This window comes from Ictalurus furcatus, chromosome 6, assembly GCF_023375685.1.
Source record: "Ictalurus furcatus strain D&B chromosome 6, Billie_1.0, whole genome shotgun sequence".
In the NCBI taxonomy this organism is placed as follows: domain Eukaryota; kingdom Metazoa; phylum Chordata; class Actinopteri; order Siluriformes; family Ictaluridae; genus Ictalurus; species Ictalurus furcatus.
Window position 1 is genome coordinate 26967063 of NC_071260.1, and position 25825 is coordinate 26992887.

Below are 25825 nucleotides of genomic sequence, written 5' to 3' on the forward strand. Positions count from 1 at the left end.
CTACAGTCCTGGAGTTCTTACAGGAAAATTTCTCTGCAGGGTTGGCTCCTTCTACAGACAGGGTCTACATGGCCACCATTTCGGCCAGCCACACCCCTATTGATGGAGCCTCTGTGACAGTGAGTATACTTGTTCACACAGCGTGAAGCTGACACAACATTGAGTTCCCTTTGAAAGGAAACATCTGGGTTATGCATGTTACCCTGTGCCCTGAGAAAGGAACGTGACATTGCGTAGCTTTGTCATACTGGGGTATGCCTGTGAATTGCATTTGCCCTTCAGACAAAGAGAAGCTGATGACATGCTTTACTGGCATCGTTTTATGGTCCTGTGCCGCATGTTATGCCATGTCACCTGACCACGGCAGGCCTATAAATAGGCGTGATTTTACACAGATGTCAGATAACAGTCACGTATGAGGGCGCTTCCCACAGCATAAAGCTCACGCAACATCTCGTTCCCTTTTCAGGGAACAGGGTTACATGCATAATCCAGATGTTTCTTATATGAAACCATTCAATGATGGATTGTAAACTGTTCTTAACAATTGCTGTCTTAAAGCTATCCAAGAAAGAACAACCATAATTTTTTGTTCATATGAAAACAATAACTACTCATATAGAAACCAGGGATGCACTATTACCATTTTTTCTGACATAGTACTAGTACTTTATGTGTATTTCGGTACTCACCAATACCAGGACCAATATTGAAATGAATAACCTATTTATATGTGTTGCATCAAGACATCAGTCAATCCACACCAGAATTGGTTTTGTTTCACTTTGGAAAAGCACTTTTGTACAGCTATATGTAAAGTAATTAAATATTTGAAATAATATATATTTAAACAATATATATTACTGCTAGCAGGGAACTCCTGATGTTGAGTTTTATGTTATCTTACATCACATAAAAACACCCGGTATCAGATGTTGGTATCTGAGCATTTTTTATGAGTACAAGTATTAGTAAATGAGCATGGTATACTGATCCAACTGTAATGGAAATGTTAATGGTAACCCAGAAAGTTTGAATGCTTTTTTAAATCAAAAGTTCCTAGAACTATTACATTCTGAAAATTGTCAGTTGGGAGGTTTGTACAGAGTGTTGGAACCATTAACTATGGCAAGAACACTTTACAGGTTCAGACCTTCTCAACACCTGTAATTTCCTTTGAGAATAATTATAACAAGTAGTTGTAGTGGTGATAAAAAAAAAGGCTACCATGACTAGGACTTTGTTTTAACTGAACATATTGGGCTTGACCTACATAAACTGCCTGCCTGCTGCAAAATAGCACTTGCAACAATATATGTTTTTTTTTGCACAATGAACTAGAATTAATTAACCATGGTACACTTAACAGGTACACTTTACAGGTTCAGACTTTCTCAACACCTGTTTTGTCCTTTGTAAGCGCGAAGATGGAGATTTTGCCTGTCTCTGATAAGCTAGTAGCTTTATACCATTTACAAAGACAGTTCGAAAGCTTGGTGACAGAACTGAACTAAAAAAAAAAGCTGGACAGTGTCTAACTGGATATAAACTAAATCTGCAGTCACATCAGCAAGACCTTCAGCCAGAGCAAAAGCAGGAAGGAAAAGCCACCCAAAAACAAGATAGCTTTGAACAGAACATGGGTAACCCCAGGTGTGATATGTAAGTCATGGAAGTAGATTTTGATCTGATATCATATACAGTACCAAGCCTGTATGAAAGGATCTTCTGTCATAGGTCTCTGTGTGTGGGTTTCTTATACACAGAGACATTTCAGCTGCTTTGCCTTATCTGGATTTGGTCATGTTTTCTGGTTGGTGTTAGCATTGAGGAAATGAGAAATTATATTTCCCCCCTTTGTGTTCAATTCATCCTATGACTCCCCCTGACCATGGTCTATGGTGACTCAGACATGGTGACACCACTTCCTCAGAGTATTTGCTCAGATGTTTTCCATTTTGAGTTTGGCCTTGTGTAGAAAATGTCTGCCCAGGCTCCAAAACTACACTACTGGCTTGCACAGAGAACGAAAAACAGTAATAAGAAAACGAAGAGCAATAGAGATGATCTCGAGCCTGAGAAAATCGGAGAGAAAAATCAGATGAATAGGAAATGTCTAGAAATTACTGTTTGAAAAATAGGAGGCCTAGCTCTAAATCAGAGTACAGTTACTTTGCTGGACATCCAGATTTCCAACATCATTATAATCATCACTATGAGCATAACAGGCATTTACCTCCTCATTGCCATTGTCATATCTCCTTTTTGAGGACATATATAAAGCAGGAGTGTTTTTAAATTTCCTCATAATTCCTGTAGGCAAGGGCTATAGACGGCATGCTAGACAGGGTTGCAACATGTTTGCCTGGAACCAGACAGCCTGGGCAACTGCGTGGAAAAGGCCAGGGGTTTTCTGAGACAGACTCAAGGAGACCTGACTCTTCACTGTAGCTAATGATCTGCTCATCACAGTATTCGGAAACTCCATATCAGCAGAGCTAAGATGTCTGCCCACATATAGGCCTAAAGCACTTCAACAGAATCTAATTCTTTGTGTGTGTGTGTGTGTGTGTGTGTGTGTGTAGCATTACTGTACAGCCCATTGTAAGTACACCTGCAGGTTAACAGTCCAAGACATGGCTTTGTTGAACAGGAAATCTCAGGGTCTGGTTCTCATGGTAGAGTATGACCTCATTCCACAGGTACCCTCATACACACTAGCACTGCATTCCCAGCACAAAGGTCCAACAGTACCGTTCATATAATTAAACCTATGACATAATCTCCTAAACTCTAAGAACCCACTGACAGACCCAAACATTCTCCACTGTCCAAGTTATTTGCCAATCCAAAAATGGGCAGGCTGGGGTCACTATCAGAGGACTCTATAAACAGAACTTGCAGGGGGGGGAAACAAAACAAAACAAAAACAGGAACTACAACACAAGCAGCACAAACTGAGGTAGACTCTTTATCTAGGGCAAGGAACACAGAAAATATTAATTACTATGAAAAACATGATCTATTTCCAAACTCATAACATAAAAAAGGAAACAAAAAGTTGGAATGTGTTGTTTATTAGTATCTTTGATAACAGTGCATCTGTTTCATATCTGCTGGTTCCCCAGGTTCCTTGTCCTAGATTTTGTGGAACTAAACACAAAAACAAAGTTGAGACAGATGCAACTGGGCGATTAATGACCGAAGCCAAGTATAGCCGAAACTGAGGAGAACAAGAAACTAGAATGTTATGAGATAACTATTCATAGCTCAATTCATGCAATTAAAATACAATTTCGGTCATTTTTAGCTTTTTTTAAAATTATTATTATTCCTGTTCAATAAAATGTATTTTGTGTACACCCATTATCAGACCTTTTGTTCTGTGTGCAGTATTGACATGAATCACCATTTTTCAGAGCACCTTGGTGATTTTTTATTTTAAATGGTTGGTTGAATGTTTGGTTGGTTGGTTTGCATGTCTTTATCTCACAATCCTGGCTTATATACATAGGTCTAGACTAAATATTGAGGTGGTTGAACTGAATATTGATTATAATTTAAAGTTTTCCTTGTTCAAATGTGAAAGATGCTTTGTTTTTTTTTCCACATTTGCATTATATTTCATTTACTCCTTGTGTGCTGTAAATAAGTAAGGTTGGTGAGGCATTTTATCATTAACTACATTCATAGAGTGGATATTTTCTATATCAGTAAAAAATTATTGCTGGTGCAGCAGATCCCAATATATGGCTGAACATACATTCAGTGCAGGTCGCACTGAATTAAAAAAAAAAAAAATGCAAACCAGAAGATCCATCATCAGGGAAACAATTCAACATCATCGTCATCATCTTAAATCATATGCTACTATGCCCAAGTAGTGTACTATCAATGGCGCACTAGAATCAATACCTATAGTAGCTTACTATTTTACCATACAATCTAGTCTCAAGTTTTTGGACATTAAGTCAAGTCAAGGCAAGTAGGCTTTACTGTCATTACAGACAGGTGTAATGTTGGAAACAAAATATATTCCCCCTAGAATGCGGGTCCTACACATACAATAAATACAGATAATAAACTGTACAATAAACTATAGGGTAAACACAGCAAACTCTATTGCATGGTTGTATTTTAATGCTCAGTCCTGAGAAGCATTGATGAACATGTAAAGTGACTTACAATTTTCATGCAACTAGTAATCTGTGTGAAAGAATCAGAGTGAAAACGAGAGAACGAGAGAGAGAGAGAGAGAGAGAGAGAGACGGAGATAGCCATCTCCACTCCTCACCTGAATACAGCATTGTATGTGACTTTGACAGCTCTGTGGCATTAGTCACTCCCTTTCACTGAGTCCCCAGGCCCAACCCTATTCTAATCTGATGAGCCTGATATCATCAGCCTAAAGGAATTAATCCAGCTCCATTAAGACGAAGGCTGGAGATGCAGAATCAATTTTACTGATTACACTGCTGGACATTCCATGAATCTCTGCCTGTCACCTGTCGATGTACGGGAGAGCATTGAGAATGGAGAACATTCATTGAGAATATTTGCAGGTAACAAAATGCATGATGGGAGCATAAATAAGAGTTGAGTACCAGCAGTGCAGTGTGTAATCACAGAACTGTGTTGTGTTAAAAAATTAATACTGGATGTGTCAGGTGGCATTTCTACAGCCATCCGTCCTCCATTATGTCTCCGCTTAGCCCACTGCACATTCATAACCTCCATCAGTGACAGTCACCAGACACTAGCCCGAGTTCAGTTTTCATACTCTGTTTGATTTCAACAAAGATGCATTATGGGATTCGGTTACCTCAGTGTAAACATAAATAACCAAGGGGAACTCGTGTATGTCCCATAGAGAAAGGCAGGCATGTGTTCTGTATATTATTGAGCCAAAAGTGAATTCCCCTCTTAGAGGCCAAGTCTGGAACACATTTCATCTTTCTACTCTGATGAAAAGCAAGGCGGTCACTAGAGCTGCCTTCCCAGACCCACCTAGCAGGAAAGTTTACACAGTTGGTATGGAAACACTCATCTTTAGAAACTGACATCATGCTGTACATGCAGGAATTCTGGGGATTTGAGGTACTCTCTAACTTAAAATCCCTGTGCAAACAGCTCAACAGGGAAAATATATACTTAGGCTCTACTATAAGCTTTGAATTAATGTTGATTTTTTTTTTTTTTAATCACATTCTCTCACATATAAGTGCATGCAGCAGGATCCTAACCCCACATAGAGTAAGTGATTTTATTTTAGCTTGTATTCAAAAATACTCAAAAATTACCCAGGCTGCACTTTTGATACACAGTAATGCACACAACATAGCCCACTACTGATAATATTTTTTGTGTGAGAAATAGATAGAAACAGATAGATATAAACCCTTGGTAGTGGACTTTCAAAAGCTACTGGATATATTTTCTGCTGTGTTCTGTTTAGTGTGTATTTTGCACACATGTCATGGTTGCTAAGCACAGAAGATAAAAACAGAAAAAAAGGAGAAAGTCAAAAGAGAATACATCTCAAATTTGTCCTTCAACAGGGGCCCCTGAAAAACAAACCGCTTGTGTTCCCTCATTCACAAGAACACAACAGGCTGGACTCTGAAAGTAGGCAAAGAATCCTGGGCAGAAAAAAATTAACAGTCTCAGAATCAACGAAGGGCATTCAATGCAATTCTCATGACAGCTTACATAAATCCCAAACAAGAGTTTTTAATTATAATTTTAACCACACAAACATACCATGCTCCATTATTAGATTGTGGACTTGTTTATCCTCATAAATATACATCATCATATAAACAAAACGGTGCAGCTGGCATCCTCCTTTAATTGTTTCCAGTAACTAAGACAATGCAGGCATTCTTCCTATTTGGATGTTATTGTAGAATAACGCAGCTTAAGGGTGAGCTTGTAACTTGGCCAACCCCCGCTGTATAACCTCATGTAGAAGTGCTTCCACCATGCTCAATTCATTTCAGAATACTGCCAGCCTTTCAAGAGACCCTACGGGTTCCACAAAGCCAAACCCCCGAACTAGGGTTCACAGGAGCCCGTGTGGCCAAGCAGAATGTATACACCATATACACAGCTCCACGCTGAGACACTAAGCCCCTGGGAATGGTGCTAAGACCCATTCAGTTCCACTATCCACACAAAGCATCCCCTCACCCCATTAAGAAACTGAACTGGTGGGGAGGGCTAAGGCACACGGCCCCCAGACATCCACAAGGGGACTAGTGTCTGGTCACAGAGCCCTGTAATTGTCTAACTAAAATCCCAGTAAGACTAATGGTCTGCACTTATGCTAACTAACACTGCAATCTATCAGGATGGGACCTAATATAATTTTCAGTTATGTACAGTTGCAATCAAAATTATTCAGCCCCCACGGCAAATCAGGTTTATTGTCAAAATTTACAGACTTTCAGCTTTTTGCAATAAACAAATCAAACGAAAGCAATTGAAATAGTTCAATACAATAAATGCTTAAAGTTGTTTCCCCAAATTCAAGTGAAAATGCAATTTATAATGACTTCTCCAGTTTCAAAATTATTCAACCCCTTCATGGCAAGCATCTTTAGTACTTAGTAGAGCACCCTTTTGCTGTTATGACTTTCTGCAAATGAGATGCATAGCCAGATACCAGCTTCTGGCAGCGTTCTTGAGGAATCTTAACCCATTCCTCATGAGCAACAGCCTCCAGTTTAGTGTGAGTGTGCAGGCAAGTGTGCATCCATGTAAACTACAGTTTTGAAAGCAAACATTACTAGAGCCTGTGCAAGAATGCTCTAATTCCTATGTCTACATCTAGATTATGAACTGTCGCCACACAAATTCAATTTGCAGGAGGTTTCAGTAGTGCCAAGATCCCCAAGTTCTAGCCGTTAGTTATCTTCAGAATTAGACCAAGGGGATCCATGTTCATTAATAGTAGAGTATAGAGTTTGAAACTAGTTCATCAGCTGTATTTACCCATTTAAATGTAAAAGTATCCACATATTTCTTGCCTGACAACCCAAGTACCACAAAATGCTATAGCCAGCAGTGAAACTTCCATTTTAACTGTATGAGTTTTCACAGGCACCAAGCATAATTTATGCCATATACAGACAAAGAATGCCTACTAGTGCATGCAGCTCCATGATGGGTGACTGTGAGTTCAATCATGTAGGGGGTGAGCGGTCAATTATATAATTAAGGACACCCTGATAAATAACCTCCAATAACTCCAACAAAATGGTAAATTGTAAGAATATATTTTGGGAAAATAATGGGGGAAAAAAACAGTTGGGAAAAATCTTACTGCAGCAAGCCACTAGAGGCTATTAGAGAAGCTATTCATTCATTCATCTTCAATAACAGCTTTATCTTTTTACACATAGAAGCAATTTAGCATAGCCAATCCACCAACTGACTTATTTTTGGGAAATGGGAAGAAACCAGAGTTCCCAGAGGAAAGCCACCTGCACACAGAGAGAACATGTGAAACTCATGACACAGACACAGAGTTTAATGATCAGAGAGATTTTTTTCTCCTTATTCTTTCTCCATTAATCTGGACAGTAATGTCTGGATGTCTGGAGAACATATGTCTGTCAAATGCAAAGATCAAGCCAGCCACCATCTTGCTCTCTTAATATGATTTGCAATGGGGCCATCACCTCCAGCCTGTCACACTCACCTTACCATTATAAATCAGAGAGTGTGTCTCCAATCACTTCCAACCCAGATGCTGTATCATATCACCTCCCGACTGCTACTGGATCTGAAATGTGGGTATCATAGGATAACAGTGATTCCAGACAAGAGTATGGATGTGTGTATGATTGACAGAAAAGCCAGAGCACACTGGCAGGCCATTTGATGATTTGCTCTGAACTAAAAAAAAAAAAAAAAAAAGGCTGATGCATGCTGTAATTTAAACATGCAAGTGTCGTTCTCCTGGAATTGGAAAAGGACAAGGAGACACATCTGGTAACACCAACATATATATCCATCTTAAGTGTCTAAGTAGTATTGCAGTGAGGCAAACATGTCCCCTGTGCACATGTTTCCCTGCTTCACTCTCATTTAGCTAATGAAAACCTCACATCAGTTTTTCATCCTCCATTTCTGTCTTTCACTCTCTCTCTCTCACACACACACACACACAAACACACACACACACACACACACACACACACACACACACATCCTGAAGATCATGCCTCTTTATTTACCTCACTCACTCAAATACAAACATCTGCTCTTGTAAATGTACCACCCATGGGTAAACACTCTAAATAGTGGATGGTTGATAGAAGAGTCATTCACAGCTTGTAAAAGGTTATAGTCTCTCAGAAACACGCATGTTTAAGAGCTTTTATAGAACTAATCATCCCTGAGTAGGTTTTGTTATGTAACCTGTTTGGGGGTTATCCTTTTCTGAGTATTTGTTAAGTTTAAATTAAGTACAGCAAATTTGCCAAGATGTATTGTTTTACATGTGCTTTATAAAGGGAAAAAAGCAGAGACTGTTTTTTTCTGTCTACATTTGCATGATGTGCACATGGTACACATGGTGCTCCATATTGGTGGAGTCTGGTAGTGAGAACTTCTTGTCATTTTTTGATCCATCTATTGAAACTGGGGGTGTGGCACTTGCAATAGAGAGGAGAGGGGTACTACCTTAATTACCTGCCCCAGTTTTTAACCAATCAGAATTTTGCACAGTGTGTAGATGTTTGAAAGACACACACACACTCAGCAAATGACCTCCAACTCCCTGCACCTCAGTGCCTGGAGTCTCTCAGAAAACAACCCCCCTGCAACCGTTCTGTTTTCTTTCACAACGCTACTATTCTTCCACCCACAAAACATTACCCAGCAGGAGTACCTGACCTCTGACCCCATCATCCCTCTCCTTCGACCCTCTCCGACCATACATCCACTCGGACACACCGAGGATGTCTGACCTCTTTTCTCCTGCTTTTTCTCCCACCATTCTTTCCTTCTCTCTCTCTCTCTCTCTCTCTCTCACTCTATCTCTCTGGTAGGGAGGAAGCCCCCACATGAAGTTTCTGAAATTAGATCCTGGGATTTCGGGAGAGGCTGTTAGGGGAGCACTCAATTGATTTGGTAAAGAAATGAATGAAATTCTGCTATTCAGTGAAAAATCTACCCACGCTACTTGGTATTGTTCAAATGTTCCCAGCACCCTAAAAGGAGTTATAAGTTCAAAAAGTACCAGTAATTAAGAAGGTTTCAGTGAAATCTTGGGAATCACATCTTTCATACATTTAAAAATACTGCTAACGCTGAAAGCAAAACATGCTTGAGTTTGTACTTTTATTCTGATATGGCTCTGACTCAGCACCACTTTAGGCTGCATTCGGAAGTTGCTTGTATATCTGAGATGTATATCCTGTCTCAAAGACACAGGAATAAGCAATCCTACCTATGTAACAGAGAAATTGTATACTTCATATACACAGCAATGTACACTTACGCAGGAAAAACAATCCTGTACAGAATTTCTTAGCAAGCACTTCCGCTTTTAAAACCAGACAATGTAAGAGTGTTTTGCTCTTTAGTATAGCACTTGACCCCTGTCAAACATTTAACATGCATTCAGCATTTCAAACAAAAGCAGAGGAAGACAGCTAATAAAAATAGCACACCCTCCATCTGAATCTAATCACCTGCTAGCCTGCATAGCCCAAACAGTCCAGGAACTCAGTGTTGCCTAAACGTTTAGATTATTGGCAATGAGGCAAGAAAAGCGATGCACGCAATTTATTATGATAAATGTGTTTACTTCGTGCAGACATTCTGTCGACCACTGCTGCATCAGCCCAGTCCCAAAGCCCCATAGTGGGTTTTTTTCATCACCCCACCAATCAACCCAGTACAAATCCTCACAAACCTTTCCTCTCATTACAGCCCCAAATCTACAAACCTTCCCTCTCACTCCATCCTCAAATCTCCACAGGCCTTCTCTCTCATCCCAGCCCCAAATCCTCAAGCTTTTTCACTCACTCCAGCCCCAAATCCCATCAAACCTTCCTGCTCACTCCATCCCCAAATCCCATCAAACCTTCCCTCTCACCCCAGACCCAAATCCCTAGAAGCCTTCCTGCTCAGCACAGCCCTAAAGCCCCAGTGTCCTGATCCATCAGCCATTTAGTGCCATTCTATCACCCCAACACCAAAGCTCTATAGTCCTGTTCAGTCTTTACAGATCCAAAACCCCATAGTGTTATACACATTCCAACCAGCCACCCTAGTTCAATATCCCTACCAATATATGCTATTACCCTAGCCCCTAATCCCCATAGTCATGCTCCATCTCCCATCCCCAAAGCCACACAATCCCATTCCTATCACTCCACCCCACCCCATTTATCTCCACAATCCTGCTCCATTACCCCAGCCACAAATCCCCACAATCTTTCTACGTAACTCCAAAGCCTCAAAATTCATGTCCACCACCCAGTTACAAATCCCCACAATACTGCTTCATTAACCCCAAGTCCCAACTACCATAAATCTTGCATCATCACCACAGCCCAACCCCCAGCCCACAAAGGCCCACAATTGTACTTGACCATCCCAGACATAATTCTCCATGAATCTCACAATCCTGTTTCATGTCAGCAATTGCACTTGAAATGAGAATAAGTGTGAGAATGAGAATACATCAGCTGGCCTCTCTAGAAACCTCTCTAGAATATTCTTAATCAGCTGCAGATGCTCCCAGATGATTTAAGTATAAGTGTGTAAAAATGTAGGTATCATTGTAGGTATCATTGTATATCATTGTATATATTTAGTTCTATAAGATGGTGAAGCCCAAGCAAGGCCATGTGTAAAGTTCACAAGAGCTACATGAGTGACATGCATCTTCTCATTGACAATCAAATCTTGGCATCTATATGACAATGCCAAAAAGTTGGTTTACATTCTGGTTTACATTACATTTGGTTTACCAAATATTTGGTTTACATTACAACCTGAAGAATTATAATGAATGAAAAACAAACAAAACAAGAAAATACACTAGGTACTTCAACACTTGTTTGCAATGTTAACCATAACACTCTGAAGCCATTAGGCAACCTGCTGTGACTATTTTCATTTGCACTCGTGTGTGTGTGTGTGTGTGTGTGTGTGTGTGTGTGTGTGTGTACAACTTGTGTGCAAACCACTAGTGGCACACCACAGTAACCATTCCTACTTCATTCCAGAACTTCCATCACTCAAGTTCAACAATGCATCCTGCACACTAAATCAATCACCAAGCATAGAGCTCACTCTATCATTTACACATTGGGCCAGCAGGAAAAGCATAAATGATTCCGCTAAGAAACAGCTAAGAGGCAGCTTGCCTGGTGTCTGCTACAAAGTCCATGTCCCACATTGAGAATGGCTGCTTATGCCAAGATTAAAGACTGACCTCGAAAGTATGGCCTACTCACTAATTTAGACACATTTATAGGGGGATGTCTTCAAGTGGGAATATTGTGGAGTAGGCCAAAGTTGAAAAATATAAAACACCACACCTACACAAAACATGTGAATGTTTTGGTATAATGGTTAATTCCCTGGAAAAGTACATTAGGCCTGTTTCCCAGACAGAATGCATCACCCTATATAACTAAAGAAAGTCCCAAGGTACAGTAGTTGTATTTGACATACGTAATGTTTGGCACAATCACAGGCTTCATTATTTCAATATTATAGCTCATAGTTATATCTATGAAAAGTTATTTTACATACTTGTAGCATTATGGCTTCCAGGCTAACCGAAGGGTGGGCCTCTGTGGTTGGGTTGGGTCAGTCGACCCAACCACTTTATAATACAATCCTAAAGGGAAAGAGTGGATGCATCTGGGTCCATGATCATTTCATTTGCCCACTATCCAAGGGAGGAGGGACTGGAATGTGACCTCTCCATCTACCAGGCTCATGTGTTTTTCATTTAGTACAAAAATGTTCCAAAGTCTTGTTATTTCTCTCTTAATGCCTCATCTGCTAATCCCAAGCAAATCTCAGGTGCATTTTTTTCAGGGGGACTTGATCCCTATAAGGAAATTATTCAGATATTTAAAAGCCCGCCGATTAATCCTGCCCCTTTCCTAGACCATCAGTAAGCAGTAATGAATGAGATTTGGCAGGCATGCCTATCCCTCCTGAGATCCATACACATCCTCAAACTGAAACCAGATCCAGGATTCAGCTTTACAACTCTAGTCAAAAATCCTGACTACAGCAATATATATTTGCTCCAACACCCCCCCCCCCCACCGCCCATCCTTAACTAGATATATCATTGCTTACTATCATTCTTTCATTCTGACATATCTTCTTCACCTTGAAGAGAAAAATTAAAAAGAATTATGAGATCAACAACTGACCATTATTGTTCTCACTTTGTATTCTAAATGAGAAAAAAATTGACTAGCTGGTAAAATATTATACCAGCTCAATTTACACATAAGCTGACCTAGTGCTAATCTTATAGTAGGGCTTTTCATTAGTCTATCGAAGGCTGCCAACTGTTAGGGATGCTCTAATGACATAGAAATACCTGCTCTGCAGTGTAATTACACATTTTGTAAAAGCAGCCTTGTAGCAAAAGAACAAAAAAAAATTGAAAACTATTTTGTAGCAGTATTTCACAAGACCAAAGAGTCATGGTTAGATGAAGAGAAGTCTTCCAAATTTATTACACTATAATAGTGGTATTTCATGGCACATAAATGGATTAGAAGAAATGTGCAGAGCTTTAATCATTACCTTGTAAGGCAGTTCATACAAATTTAGATACACATGTTACCTAGACGGACCCCTAAATCTTGGCTAAGGTGCATGTTTTTCAGTCTCAATCAGAAAAGATGTTCATCAAAGCCATACACAGCTCTGTTTCACTATCCTGGTGACAAAAAGGCTCATGGAAATAAATACCACAGCATATGTCTAATATGTGGGACAGACAGACATTTCTTATATTCACCATTACTCTAAATTACTCGAATCACAGCAGCATGATGTAGGCTCAGAGTCTCAATAAAGAAACATTAAACCAGCATACAACTTATTGTGCTTTAGACTTGGGGTCATAAATTAGATACAAAAAAGATCTCTCTCTCTCTCTCTCTCTCTTCTGGGACATGCATATACCTGTAGATCAGAAGCAGCACTTTGGTAAAGTACATCCAGAGATATGATACAAATTGAAAAATCAGTGATCGAGAAAGTCCACTGCATTCTTGTGTAATACACTCACTACTGAATTTCTTGTGTGCTTCTGATGATGGATTATGGATTATGGTGTCAGTGAAGCACTCTTAAATAAATGAGCTACAGTGAACATGAATCCTGGGGGCCTTTTGATTAAGTGTAATCACTTGACACTTGATAAATGTCACTGATAAGCTGTGTGAATCTGCAGTCTGGGCTAGAAACAAATCAGCCCCAGACTATACCTCATACCATTCTCTGTAATAAAAAGGATGCTAAAATTTTGAACCTTTATGGATTTTGTTTCTCAGAAGATAATGAGCCAATTTAGACCAGCTAATACTTAGTATGCTATAGTATGCTAATACTTACCAATTGATCACAAATAGAGAAAAAAATATTCACATGCTCTTATGAAAGGAACAAATTTAGGTCATTATTTGAAGTAAAAACCATTGCACGTGTCTAACCCTTTCATGCATAGTGGTCACTACAGTGGACAGCTATTCAAAAGCCATTTTCTGGATAATTGCAAGGATTTCAATAGAATAACTGCATACAGTCCACTGGAGTGGACACTTCAATAACTTTTTGAAAAATGTATGTAAACGTATAATCAAGGTAAAATAATTTTTTATGCCTAAAGAAGAGTAAAAACACAGAGAGAAAAAAATCCTTGATCAGGACTTCATAATTCAAGCATGAAAGGGCTAAATAAACTCCGTCTCCCACAGAGGTGCTGTTCTGTGACTGAGGTTGGAGTGTAAATAAACAAGAATCAAATTCAACCTAAGCAGCTGTTTCTAATTTAGACAGGAAATGAGGTTAGAGTGTCTGTTAGTAGGAAGAGGGCATCTTTGCTGGACCTCTTTGACTTTTAATACTACAATTCAAGGTACAAGGTAAGTTTTTAAGAAGTGAACATAATCACAGAATTGATCAGTGATGTGGTGCCAAAGACTAAATTCACACACTAAATTCAGTCATCAGTAGGATGGTGATTACACTATCTGAGGTACTTTGTACTATTCTACTACTTACATTGATCATCTGAGTAGATATGGCCAAATTTTACAGACCACCAAGTTTAAAGCTAAACATGTTTTCTAACTTTTACAAACTCATGTAGTATCAAGGTAGACTAGTATAGCAGATTGTGATCTGTGTTACTTATCACAGCTCAAACTCCACATGTCCTTGTATGGGGAAAAAGCATTGATAAGATGCTGGTAGTGAAATAATGTCTGGAAAGTATAATAAGACACCTTACACTATAGGATGCAGAACAAAATCAACCATACCCAAGAAAGAAAAAAACAACAACACACTGATAAATATGAAAGCACATGACCCTGTACCAAACTAAACATTACAATATGCTGTTTTCCTGAAAAGCCACGTTTATAAGTATACATGTCTTAGTGCAAAGTTGCACAGTGGACCGTAGCGGTGAGCACCACAAGAACAAAGAGTGCTCTTATAGGGGGGCCTCCTTCTCAGAAAATACCATATAGGAGGTCCCATTTGGGGCCTGAGTATCCTGGCGTTTCCAAATTTAATTACAACCAGGTTTCAGCACCTCTTTCATTTTCTGAATCAGGTCCAGATTGGTCATGTCTCTGTGAAATTCTGTGAATATTTGGAATCCAGACATCAGGTATGAGCATCTCTCTGACACTGCAGTATGTTCTTATTAAAGTGTAGCCTTTGATCACGGTAGGTATCTGAGATCTACAATCTACAGTCATCCAGGCAAAGAGATAGGATGGTGTCTCTAATCTGGAATATGAATTCTAGATTCTCCATTCAGTCATGCACAGGAATAGAATCCATAATTTCCAATAATCTCTATTCAACCAATCAAAGTATGAAGAGTTCTAAATGAAGAATTTGCTTTTTCATTCAAACAGGCAATCATACAAATGTCACGCTCTCTCTCCTGCTGCTGCCTGAACAAGCACAAATAGATAGTACAGTACTCTTAACATGGTTTTATACATCATATGCAACAGCATATAATTTTAAGTATGTGTTAATGGCATGGGATGACTCATTTCAAACAGTGCTTGGTGCAAAACATTATATCTCATGCTTCCATTTCTGAACTGGCAACAGCGGAACACCCCCAACAGAGAGAAAACAAAAAAAAAACCTGAAAAACAATCATCCTAGGTTTACAAATGATAAAAACCATATGGTGCTCATCCAAGCATCCTGTTTTAGCTTCCAGAATCACTTCCAAGAGTTTAATGAACTTCTGATGAGTATTAGGAACTGACTAGGAAAAGCATCAGACACATTTCATAGGATGTGAACTGCTTTTGCTCCTTAGCCAACGAACACGAGTTTCCTATCTGCTTCGGAGACAGAGGTGCTGTTCGCTTGTCTTGCACACTGAGCGAGACATCCTAGACAAATGTTCACATTCCCAGACACGTGCTTGCATCAGGAGACACTACATCAAGCAACAGAGAGAGAGAGAGAGAGAGAGAGAGAGAGAGAGAGAGATGCACTGAGCATTCTGCCAAAATCAAAAGCATATGTTATATAGATTTGAAAAGACAAAGATACGTTTAAGGAGCCAGACTCATAAACAGGACTAGACCATAGGAAAAGAAATGCTGGCACAATAGCGAGACGAAGATTTTAAGAAAAGTGGGAGTGGGAGTGAGGGAATGAGTTTGAGAGTAATGAGGGAAGTTTGGGACAATGACAGAAAAAAAGGGGAGTATAAATTAAATATGAGGGAAGGAAAGTAAAAAAAAAAAAACGATCATTAGATGTTATGATCGTTAGATCAGCTCAAGTCTTATTGGGAGCAAGAGAGCTGTGCTGGTCAGTGAAGCATGCAGTGGTGGCACTGTGAGTGCGAGACATCGTAAATCACATGGCCTTTTATGTTGTCTCAGCCTCCCTCCAAAATGTCACTCTGAGTTTCACTTTTCACTGCAAACTGGCGTAACAGCTCACTCACAGAGATCTCATACTTACAGTTACTGACATGGACATGGAGGCTAGGTCAGTGTACAAAAAGGTACCCTCAGAAACAGTAAGACAAATTGTTTATTAAAGCAAAGTAAAATGACAGTCTAAAGCAAGATGCTACAATTATGAATTTGACAAAATAACCCCCATATGCAGTCTTGCTTTATGAGAGGTTTGGATAAAATGCTGAGCATCAGTACACTGATGAGCAGTAAAAGCCTGTAAATCATACAAATACTTCAAAGGCTTGAAACACAAATGTGTACAATTGATGAAAATGGGACTATTTTCAAAAGATCCATATAGTATTATCCTCTGCTTCTTCCTTATTTATTAGCAAGCAGTAATCCCCATTGATCTGCATGATGATTGATTGGTTCTCACTTTCTGTACAAAAGACCCATTACTTCACAAAAAGAAATTCACACTCCCCTGGGACAACCACAGTACTACCCATCCACGTGGCCTTGGCATCTGAGCCCCATTTTGGAGACCAAACCAAAGCGCTGAAGTGGATTCACCTTGGGCCTTCACGTATGCTCAATATCAAATTAGCATTAGTTAATGGACATTGATCATTCCATTAAGTTCTTTGACATTTTTGGCAAAGGTTCAATATGTGTTTGGATGAGTGGCTAAAAAGCCTATCTTTAGGTAACACCTTGTCTCAGGAGTGTCCATTCAAGGTCCATATTTCAGATCTTTTTTACAGACCACCCAGCTGGCAGTGAGACTCAGCCTGTCCTCTTATCTGTCACTTGCCTGGCTACTCTTCCTCTTATCGGCAAATCAAATTTCTTACCACCTTCTCCTTTTACCTGCATGTTCTTCTAACCTTCCCACTTTTTCAAAGCGCGACTGAGTGACCAGAGGATCAACTCGTCCTGCCATTCTCACCTTGCTCAGTTGGATCATTTATAATTTAATACGTTTTGATGAAGCACAATCTCAATTTTTTCTTCATGCACTGAATACAGTAACCTCCATATTTCTTCAATAAGCAATCAAGTAAAACATTTGCCAGATTTAGTCTTTAGCTCTAGAAGGAATTTCCTTCTAGACCCTGAAAGTGCATCAGTCACATGTTTCATCTGCTTGTTTCTATATAATTATAACTACAGCTGTACACACAGTTCTACTTATGGCTAACTCAGCCTGCTAGGTCCATCCTGCACTCCTCAAAGGAGCAGGCCTAACTCCTTAATCTTACTCCCACAGGGAAGTGAAAGATGCTCCGCTTCCCTGTCCAGCAAATCAGTGACTGGACACAAGGCATTGGTGGGATTTGACTTTCTTTTGTATTCCATTCTCAAAAGAAGAGTGCTAATTAAAAGAGCAGAGGTCAGGCAAGATTGCCATGCCCCATCATGCCAGAGTAACTAATCAGAGAAAAAAGAGACCATCCAAAATTGCCAAAAAGGTTAGTAAAGTCGAAATAGACAGATCTATTTTGGCAAAATGCCTGGAGTGCATGCGGCTAAAAATGCTCCCGATACACATGTTCATTCAAGCTTGCAGCACTTTCTGCATCACCTCATTCAAGCAAGCATGGGCTCAACATAGTTGCATGCCATAAATATACTCTGTGAGCCTTATCTCTTCAGATCTCATGTCTCAGTAACATCATCCCATGGCTTACCCAGAACATGCAGGAAAGGCAGACCCATGTCCGCGAGCGTCCAGCCATTGCCGGTGGCATACTTAGGGATACAGAAGGCATCATGAGATCACAGTGACAGCTCCAGGCCTGCAGTTCCAGACTATTCCACTGGACCGGCACAATATTCCTGATTATTCCACTGGACCAGGTACAGAATTCCAGAACAGTCCATTCACTACTGCAATACTGCTCCACAAATCCATGACACGCCTAAAAGAGATCAGATCAACTGCTGCTGCTTCTGTCTCCCTCCGTCTCTTCTTTCATCCTCTTCTGTCTCACTTTCTTATCTAAGAGCCTTCCTCTATTCCTCCCTCCCTCTGTCTCTCTGTCTCTCTCTCTCTCTCTCTATTCAGTAAAACTCACAAAGCTTTTTGGGGTCATGCAACTCAGCTCCACAGGAGCAAGGGGGAGGTGACTGCACGGCCCTTTATTTATCTCTCCCCTCCCCATATTCCCCTCATAGCCCCTCCTCTATCCTTGCTCTGTCTCTCTCTTGCTTCCTTTCTCACTTTTTTCTTTATTCTTATTTTCATTCACTATTTCTACCCCCTGCCTCCTTCTTTTTACATCCCCCATTCTGGGCTTTTCTCTTAGCATGCTCACTCATATTTGTGCTAATGTCACTTTAATTTTTCATTTGCCTTCTCACTCTCTGAGACGCCTGGGTATCCTAAATGTCTTCCAACTCTCTCTTCCCTTAAACATCTGCAAATCTGTTCTCCAATTTGGGCTCCATTTTTCTGCCCTGTATATAAAACATGGTGCAAGCACGAGGTCACCATCAAAGGCTCATCCAGACCCCACTAGCAAAGAGAAAAAGGTTGTAAACAGAGAATGACTTCATTAGGCACTCCATCAATCAACCTTAAATTAGGCAGCTGGTGAGAGAAGTAATGTGGTATGTGTGTGCTCTGCTAGTGAGTCTCTCTTTCTCTTTCTACAGCCTTGGTATTTCCTCTTTAACAGCCTGATGAAGTTGCCCTGTGTGCTCTCTGCCCTCTAATCCATCTCATTCTTTTAAAAGGCAGAATGAACACTTCAAGGACTAAGTCAGCCTTGTACGTCACTCCCTGTGATACATGATACAGAATTCCTCCCATACCTCTTATCCTACATAGGGTCGAGAAGTCTCTCCCAGGGAACTTGAGGTACAAGGCAGGGGACACCATGGACAGGGTGCCAACCCATCACTAGGCACAATCGGACACATTGACATGCTACTGACAATTTGGAAATGCCTATATCAGCCTATACCCAGCCTATAATGCATGTCTTTGGACTGGGGGAGGAAACCGAAGTATGCGGAGAAAACCCCTGAAGCACAGGGAGAACATGCAAACTCCACACACAGGGTGGAGGCAGCATTTGAGTCCCCAACCCCGCAGGTGCGAGGCAAATGTGCTAACCCCTTCAATCCTTCAAGCCTATGTTGTGAAATGCTCTTCCTTGTGTATCTTGCAGTAGCACTCTTCTAGAGAGAGAGAACTTTGCGCCAGAGAGAGCACAGAGCAAATTTTATAGGGAACATCCTTATAACAGTGTAGACAGTGAGGATTCGCATGCTCAATATATAGGCGGCACTGTTAGGAATTAACTGTTTAAAATTTAGAATTAATTAACTACATTTCTATGAAAATGACAAAAATCCTGACCCAAAATCTACAAATATTCCAAATTAAACATGTTTTTTTTAATTTATTTACAGGATATTATATTAATGTCATTATATATGTGTGTGTATATATATATATATATATATATATATATATATATATATATATATATATATATATATATATATATATGTACATTTATTATTATTATTATTTTTTTTGTTTGTTTGTTTTGTTTTTGTTTTGTTTTCACTTTATTCATGCTAGAGAATAGTACATGCATACAGCCTTTGACCACCAGAGCATTGTTGCTAGTGAAGTAAAAATTAAACTGTTGTAAAATCTGACCTAAAAATAAAATGTATTTGCTCATGTGACATGTATACTCTGGTATTAACTAATGCATTAAAAAAGCATATCAGCCCCAGAATAAAACATCATGTGTAAGTTTTCAGAGATGTTTGTACCATATATGGCTCTTCCTCCTTCTCCAAAGTTTCAGCCTCAACATCATACACTGCATATAGACAATGTGACATGATATTAACTGCAAGTCATAGTAGGATCTCTGTGTACCTTTGTGGCATTTCACCCCATCTAGTCTACTCGCTCCATTCGCCACAATGTCATGGGTGTCAGGGTGGCAGCAGCAGCAGCAGTTTTTGGCTTAATCAATCCTTTTATGAGTGCCGCTCCTCTCAACAGATATGCTAAATATACACACACACACACACACACACACACACACACACACACACACAGTGCATCGGATGTGCTTTCATTGAATGCTATTTTGAGGCACAGAATGAGATGAGAGGCAATACAATACAAAAACACAGGCCTCCTTTAGAAGCACTGCTTCATTGTAGATTCAGATCAGAAACAGAAGGAAACAGGAGGATGTGATGAATTGAACTCTTCATAACACTCTGAATTCTGGTGTGTGTCACTAAAGGCGAATAAAAGCCAACACATGGGAAGAAAACACTATAAACTTTTGCAGGCTGGAGTCCAGCTGCTGGAACGCCAGAGCCACATCACCCTGCAGCTCTCACCTGGTTTCCCACTGAAGCTAAGCAGGGTTGAGCCTGGCCAGTACCTGGATGGGTAAGGAAAACTAAGGTTGCTGCTGGAAGTGGTATTAGGGAGGCCAGAAGGGGGTGCTTACCATGTGGTGTGTGTGTATGTCCTAATGCCCAAGTATAGTGACAAGGACACTATACTGTAAAAGCAGCACCATCTTTCAGCTGAGACATTAAACCAAGGTCCTGATTCTCTATGGACACTTCTTGTAAATTCCCCCATTGGCCCTTATCTATCATGGCCCCCTAATAATCTCCATCCCTAAATTGGCTACATCACTCACCTCTCCACCGCTAGCTGTCGCATCATTGAGGTGGATTCTACATGCTGGTGGTGGTTAAGGAAATGCCCCCCCCATACAATGTAAAGTGCTTTGAGTGCCTTGAAAAGTGCTATATAAATCTAAGGAACTATTATTATTGTGTTTTCATGGAGTTTAGGGTCAGGATCAGGACTGCTGACAGATGAGACTCCATCACTGAGTATATTTATATATACTTATATTATATTTATAATAAGGTATATTTACAGAGTTCTGTTTATTACTGTTGTCCTGTAGGGCCAGCATCCAACACACACTGGTGATTTCCCTCCTCTAACATATCTACTAAGCCTGCTAATTAACTCAAGAGTATAATGAAGAGGGTAGGAGCAGGGAAATCAACAAAGACCCTCAAGGGCCACAGGTGTGCTAAAGAGCTATGTAGTGCTTCTATGCTTGGCAGATAAGGATTGAGATTAGCATTCCACCTGATGTACATAAATGAAGGTCTTACTCACTTTCCTTTGTCAGTCACCTGATAAAAATGTTGTAGGGATCCACTTTTCTAAACAGGTGGTTAAATTGGAAAAATAGCACACATTAAATTATAATTTAATTTTGTTCATGATTTTTTTTAACTGACTGGCATAACTGGGATGGAATTTTTATTGATTGTATAAGCTGTATATGCTTAGAATGAAATGTCATCATATATCAGCATTACATATTGTCATGCATAGTCATCACATACAGTATTATCCATCCATCCATTTTCTGTACCACTTATCCTACACAGGGTCACAGGGGAGCCTAGAGCCTATCCCGGGGAATTCAGGGCACAAGGCAGGGGGCACCCTGGATGGGGTGCCAATCCATCACATGGCAGAATCACATACACAATCACACACTATGGACAATTTGGAAACACCAATCAGCCTACAACGCATGTCTTTGGACTGAGGGAGGAAACTGGAGTACCTGGAGTAAAGCCCCAAAGCATTGAGAGAAAATGCAAACTACAAAAACCCAGGGGGTGTGAGGTAAATCTGCAAGACTTTCAGCATGCAAAATTTCTTCGGAGACCGCTGAGAATATGGGTGGCAACCGGATATGCCATCACATGCCAGTGTTAAAATATACCATCTGTTCCTGTATGCAGTGACACCACAATGCAAGCAATTTCTCTTTTGATGTTGATTTGATATACTTTTAAAGTTGTGCTGTATAAAACAACTTAAAATGGGATGGTGTGACACCGCTATAATCAGTGCTTCCTAAAAGTTGGATTTTCTGAAGAGGTCACGCCGTGACATGTCGATCATCTATTGGTCACACGTCTTCACATGATACAAATTTGCAGGTCAGAGTTCACCAAACTTGAACTTTGGAATGCAACAAAATGCGAAATGTCTTCGGATGAAGCTTGCGTTTCTGGTCTCCAGCATTCACATGCATATGAATGGAAGACAATGGAAATTTCACATGCTGAAAGTCTAGTGTAACCACCCCTTAAGCCACCATGACATAATGAACCAGACAGAGGCAACAGTTGCAAGGAAAAACTCCCTTTGATAAAATGAGGAAGAAACCAGACTCAAAAGGGACCCATCCTCTTCTACAACTGTATACTATAAAGACAAACAGTGCTAAGTGTGCTGAAAGCAAGTTCAGTATGAGTATATTGTAAATAAGTGTCCTAGGATGAGCACAGGACAATCTTTGTGATTGCAGCAGCTCTTGGGTACAAATCTACAGTATCCAAGTGAAATTATACACTGAAGCAAGGGTGAGACTTGGGAATGAACTGTTTTTCAGAAGTGCAAATCTTTAAGGTATCCATGTGGGGCCACCTGTAGCAGTTTCTCTTTGTCCAAAATGAGCAAACTTTATTTTTTTAATTATCAAAATTATTCACACAAGCACAACCAAGCTATTCTATCAAAGACTACATGAGCAGAAATATTTTCATGTCCCAAAAACTAAACATTTACCCTGTGTCTTCCTGCTTTTCCTAATCAATAACAGTTGCACTCGGAAAAGCAACCAACAGAGATACAGATGATTTATGCTTTTATCTCATAAAAGAACCTGGAAAAAATGTTACCAGAATTTTCAAAAAAGATGTAATCTACAGTGACAGAGACAGAAATCAGGTCCTTGGCAGGGTGCCAGAGGATATGGAGGAAGAAAATGGAGTTAAGGATAAAGTCTGTAACGGAAAGCCAGAGGCACGGACTATGAAAAACAGGTCGAATTTGTTATACAGGGATAATCAAATCCAGTACGGCTCTCCATCAGGAGTTGTTCGACTTTCTACACTATCATCATTTAAAAACAAACCAAATACATTGAGTCCATGACACCATTGCAAAAATAAAGCCATGGCATAATCTAGCGCAGGAGTGTAGGCCAAGTGTCACAGTGTCACTGAGCAGTATTTTAAAGGGGCAATTTGACCACAGCTGATAGATGACACGGTGAGGGATAAACAACAGAAAAGTATGTAAAATATTTGAGTGTTCAACCATACTGTTGAACTGTATACTGTTGCTGACGATTTCATGTGGACACCCTAAAGACCCGCACTTCCCAAAAAACAGTTTATACCCAAGTCTCACTGTTGCTTCAGTTGATAATCCGACCTGGATTCTGTAGATGTGTACCAACGAACCGCTGCTATGATCATAAACACTGTCCTGTACTCATCCCATGATTCCTATTCACAATATGCTCACATGAAAAATCCTTTTAACACACTTAATACTGTTTAATTTTATAGTATACAGCTGTAGAAGAGTAATGATTCACAATCCCACTATTAGGAGTCACCCAGAAGAGTTTGGGTTCCCTTTTAAATCTGGTTTCTCTCTGGTTTCTTCCTCATGTCGTCTCAGGGAGTTGTTTTGTTTTGTTTTTTCTTTTGTAAAGCTGCTTTGTGACAATATCTATTGTTAAAACTACTATAGAAATGCAACTGAAATTGTATAGGAATTTGACACTGTTTACAGGATTGATTTTTTACTATTTAGTCCAAGTATGGTGTTTTATGCATCAAATTCAAAAATCTTTCTCCACAGGATAACAATGAAGCTAAAAATCTCTTAATGCACTCCAAAGTCTGTAATCTCTAAAATAGCAATATGAATAGTTCTTAGTAGGCAGCTCATTTCACTTCTAATAGCACTGCAATTACTGTCCTTACTGACATTCTCTTTCACTGTTGCTCTCACTCCTCTAAACACAATCTGTGAAAAACAAGGTCGACACACCTACCCTGACTTAAGCCTTGCTTTAAGCATGTATTTTTTGAGTGGCCTCTTTGAAGGTAATAACCCCAATCCCACAAGAGAGCGAGTGAGAGAGAGAGAGAGAGAGAAAGAAAGAAAGAAAGAGACAGAAGGGAAGGGCCTGCAACAGGATCTCACACAATCATTTACTATACACAGTCCTGTGAGGCAAAGCAATGACTTTCAGTGCCAAAGCACTGACGTGTTCTTGTCAAAGTCTCTGTAATGCAGCGGAGTGAAAACACTCAAGGTTTGAGTTCATTGTGTCATACTGAACTCCACAGAACTCCACAGCAATGAGTGCCAAAGTGTAACAATAAAATCAACATCTCTGTTAGTGTTAATATTGTCTTGCTTAGACTCAGGAAATCCACCCAGCTGTTCACTATTCTCTCAGTTAAACAACTCGCATTCATATTTACACTGAATGAGCCAAAGGTAGACGTGGTTGAAAACCAATGTGACTTATATACAAACATATTGAAAGCAGAAGGATTCATTTAGAGTCACAGCGCTAATCTTACTGTTATCCTATTCTTACCCCATTCCTAATACTGCACTTAAGAACGTTATGATTAGTCAAAAGGTGCGTCCCAAATCGCACACTTATGCACTATTCTATGCCATTTTGTAGTATAAATAGTGTGATTAGTGTCCTCATACTGAAAACCCCCCCAAAAACAAAGTGCACTTTAAGTTCCAAGATGATGCACTCATTCAACTGAAAAAATGAAGTATGGAATGATGAACACTTCATGCACACAACGGTCACAGCTTTCCTTACATAGCGGATGGGGAGAGGCTATATCAGTCTTAGATGCTGAACAGAACAAAATAAATCAAGATGGCCAATGATACTCCGGTGGACAAGAGCTCTTAGAATGTAAGTTGAATTCTTTTAATACGGTACGTAATAATGAACGCATAATAACATAAAATTACCAATTCATTTTTATTATCTGTTTGGCGATTTCGCTAATGCTAGCGTCATTGCATTACTACGTTTGAGGTAATTTGCCCTCGACCAGGAAACAGCATATACTTCCGGTTAGTACAGTACCAAAAGTGTGCCATTTGAGACCATACTACACTTCTAAAATTCATACACTAGACAGCAGAGTGTATGGTGCATAGTATAATTGTATAGTTTATAGTATGTGTATGATCGAACGACATTTTCAAAATACAGGTTAAAATGCATTGCCATTTGTCTACACTTTCATAATTTTTTTAAAACCTGATCAAGTTCCTCATCCAGGGATTCTCAACCCTATTGTGTCTGACTACAACTCCCCAGATCGTAAGGACCTGAGACACTTTGACAAGGGCCAAATTGTGATGGCTAGATGACTGGGTCAGAGCATCTCCAAAACCGCAGGTCTTTTGGGGTGTTATCTACCAAAAGTGGTCCACGGAAGGACAACCAGTGAGCCAGAGATAGGGTCATGGGCGCCCAAGGCTCATTGATGTGTGTGGGGAGCAAAGGCTAGCCTGTCTGGTCTGATTCCACAGAAAAGCTACTGTAGCACAAATTGCTGAAAAAGTTAATGCTGGCTATGAGAGAGAGAGGTGTCAGAACACACAGTGCATTGCCGCTTGTTGTGTATGGGGCTGTGTAGCCGCAGACTAGTCAGAGTGCCCATGCTGACCCTTGTCCACTGTCAAAAGCAAGTACAATGGGCACGTGAAC

At 39.9% G+C, this 25825-nt stretch overlaps 1 protein-coding gene across 9 annotated transcripts in view; it reads right to left on the reverse strand.

The window, feature by feature from the left end:
• tns1b (tensin 1b) overlaps positions 1-25825 on the reverse strand; it is a 265947-nt gene that overhangs the window by 149760 nt on the left and 90362 nt on the right. Inside the window, exon 1 of one of the 9 annotated variants that reach the window (XM_053627376.1) lies at positions 17867-18678. The exons of the other annotated variants lie outside the window; for them this stretch is intronic. Coding sequence (XP_053483351.1) covers positions 17867-17950 — 84 coding nt within the window. The 5' untranslated portion in view covers positions 17951-18678. Of the gene's footprint in view, positions 1-17866; positions 18679-25825 lie in introns of those variants that run through there. 9 annotated transcript variants of the gene reach the window in all.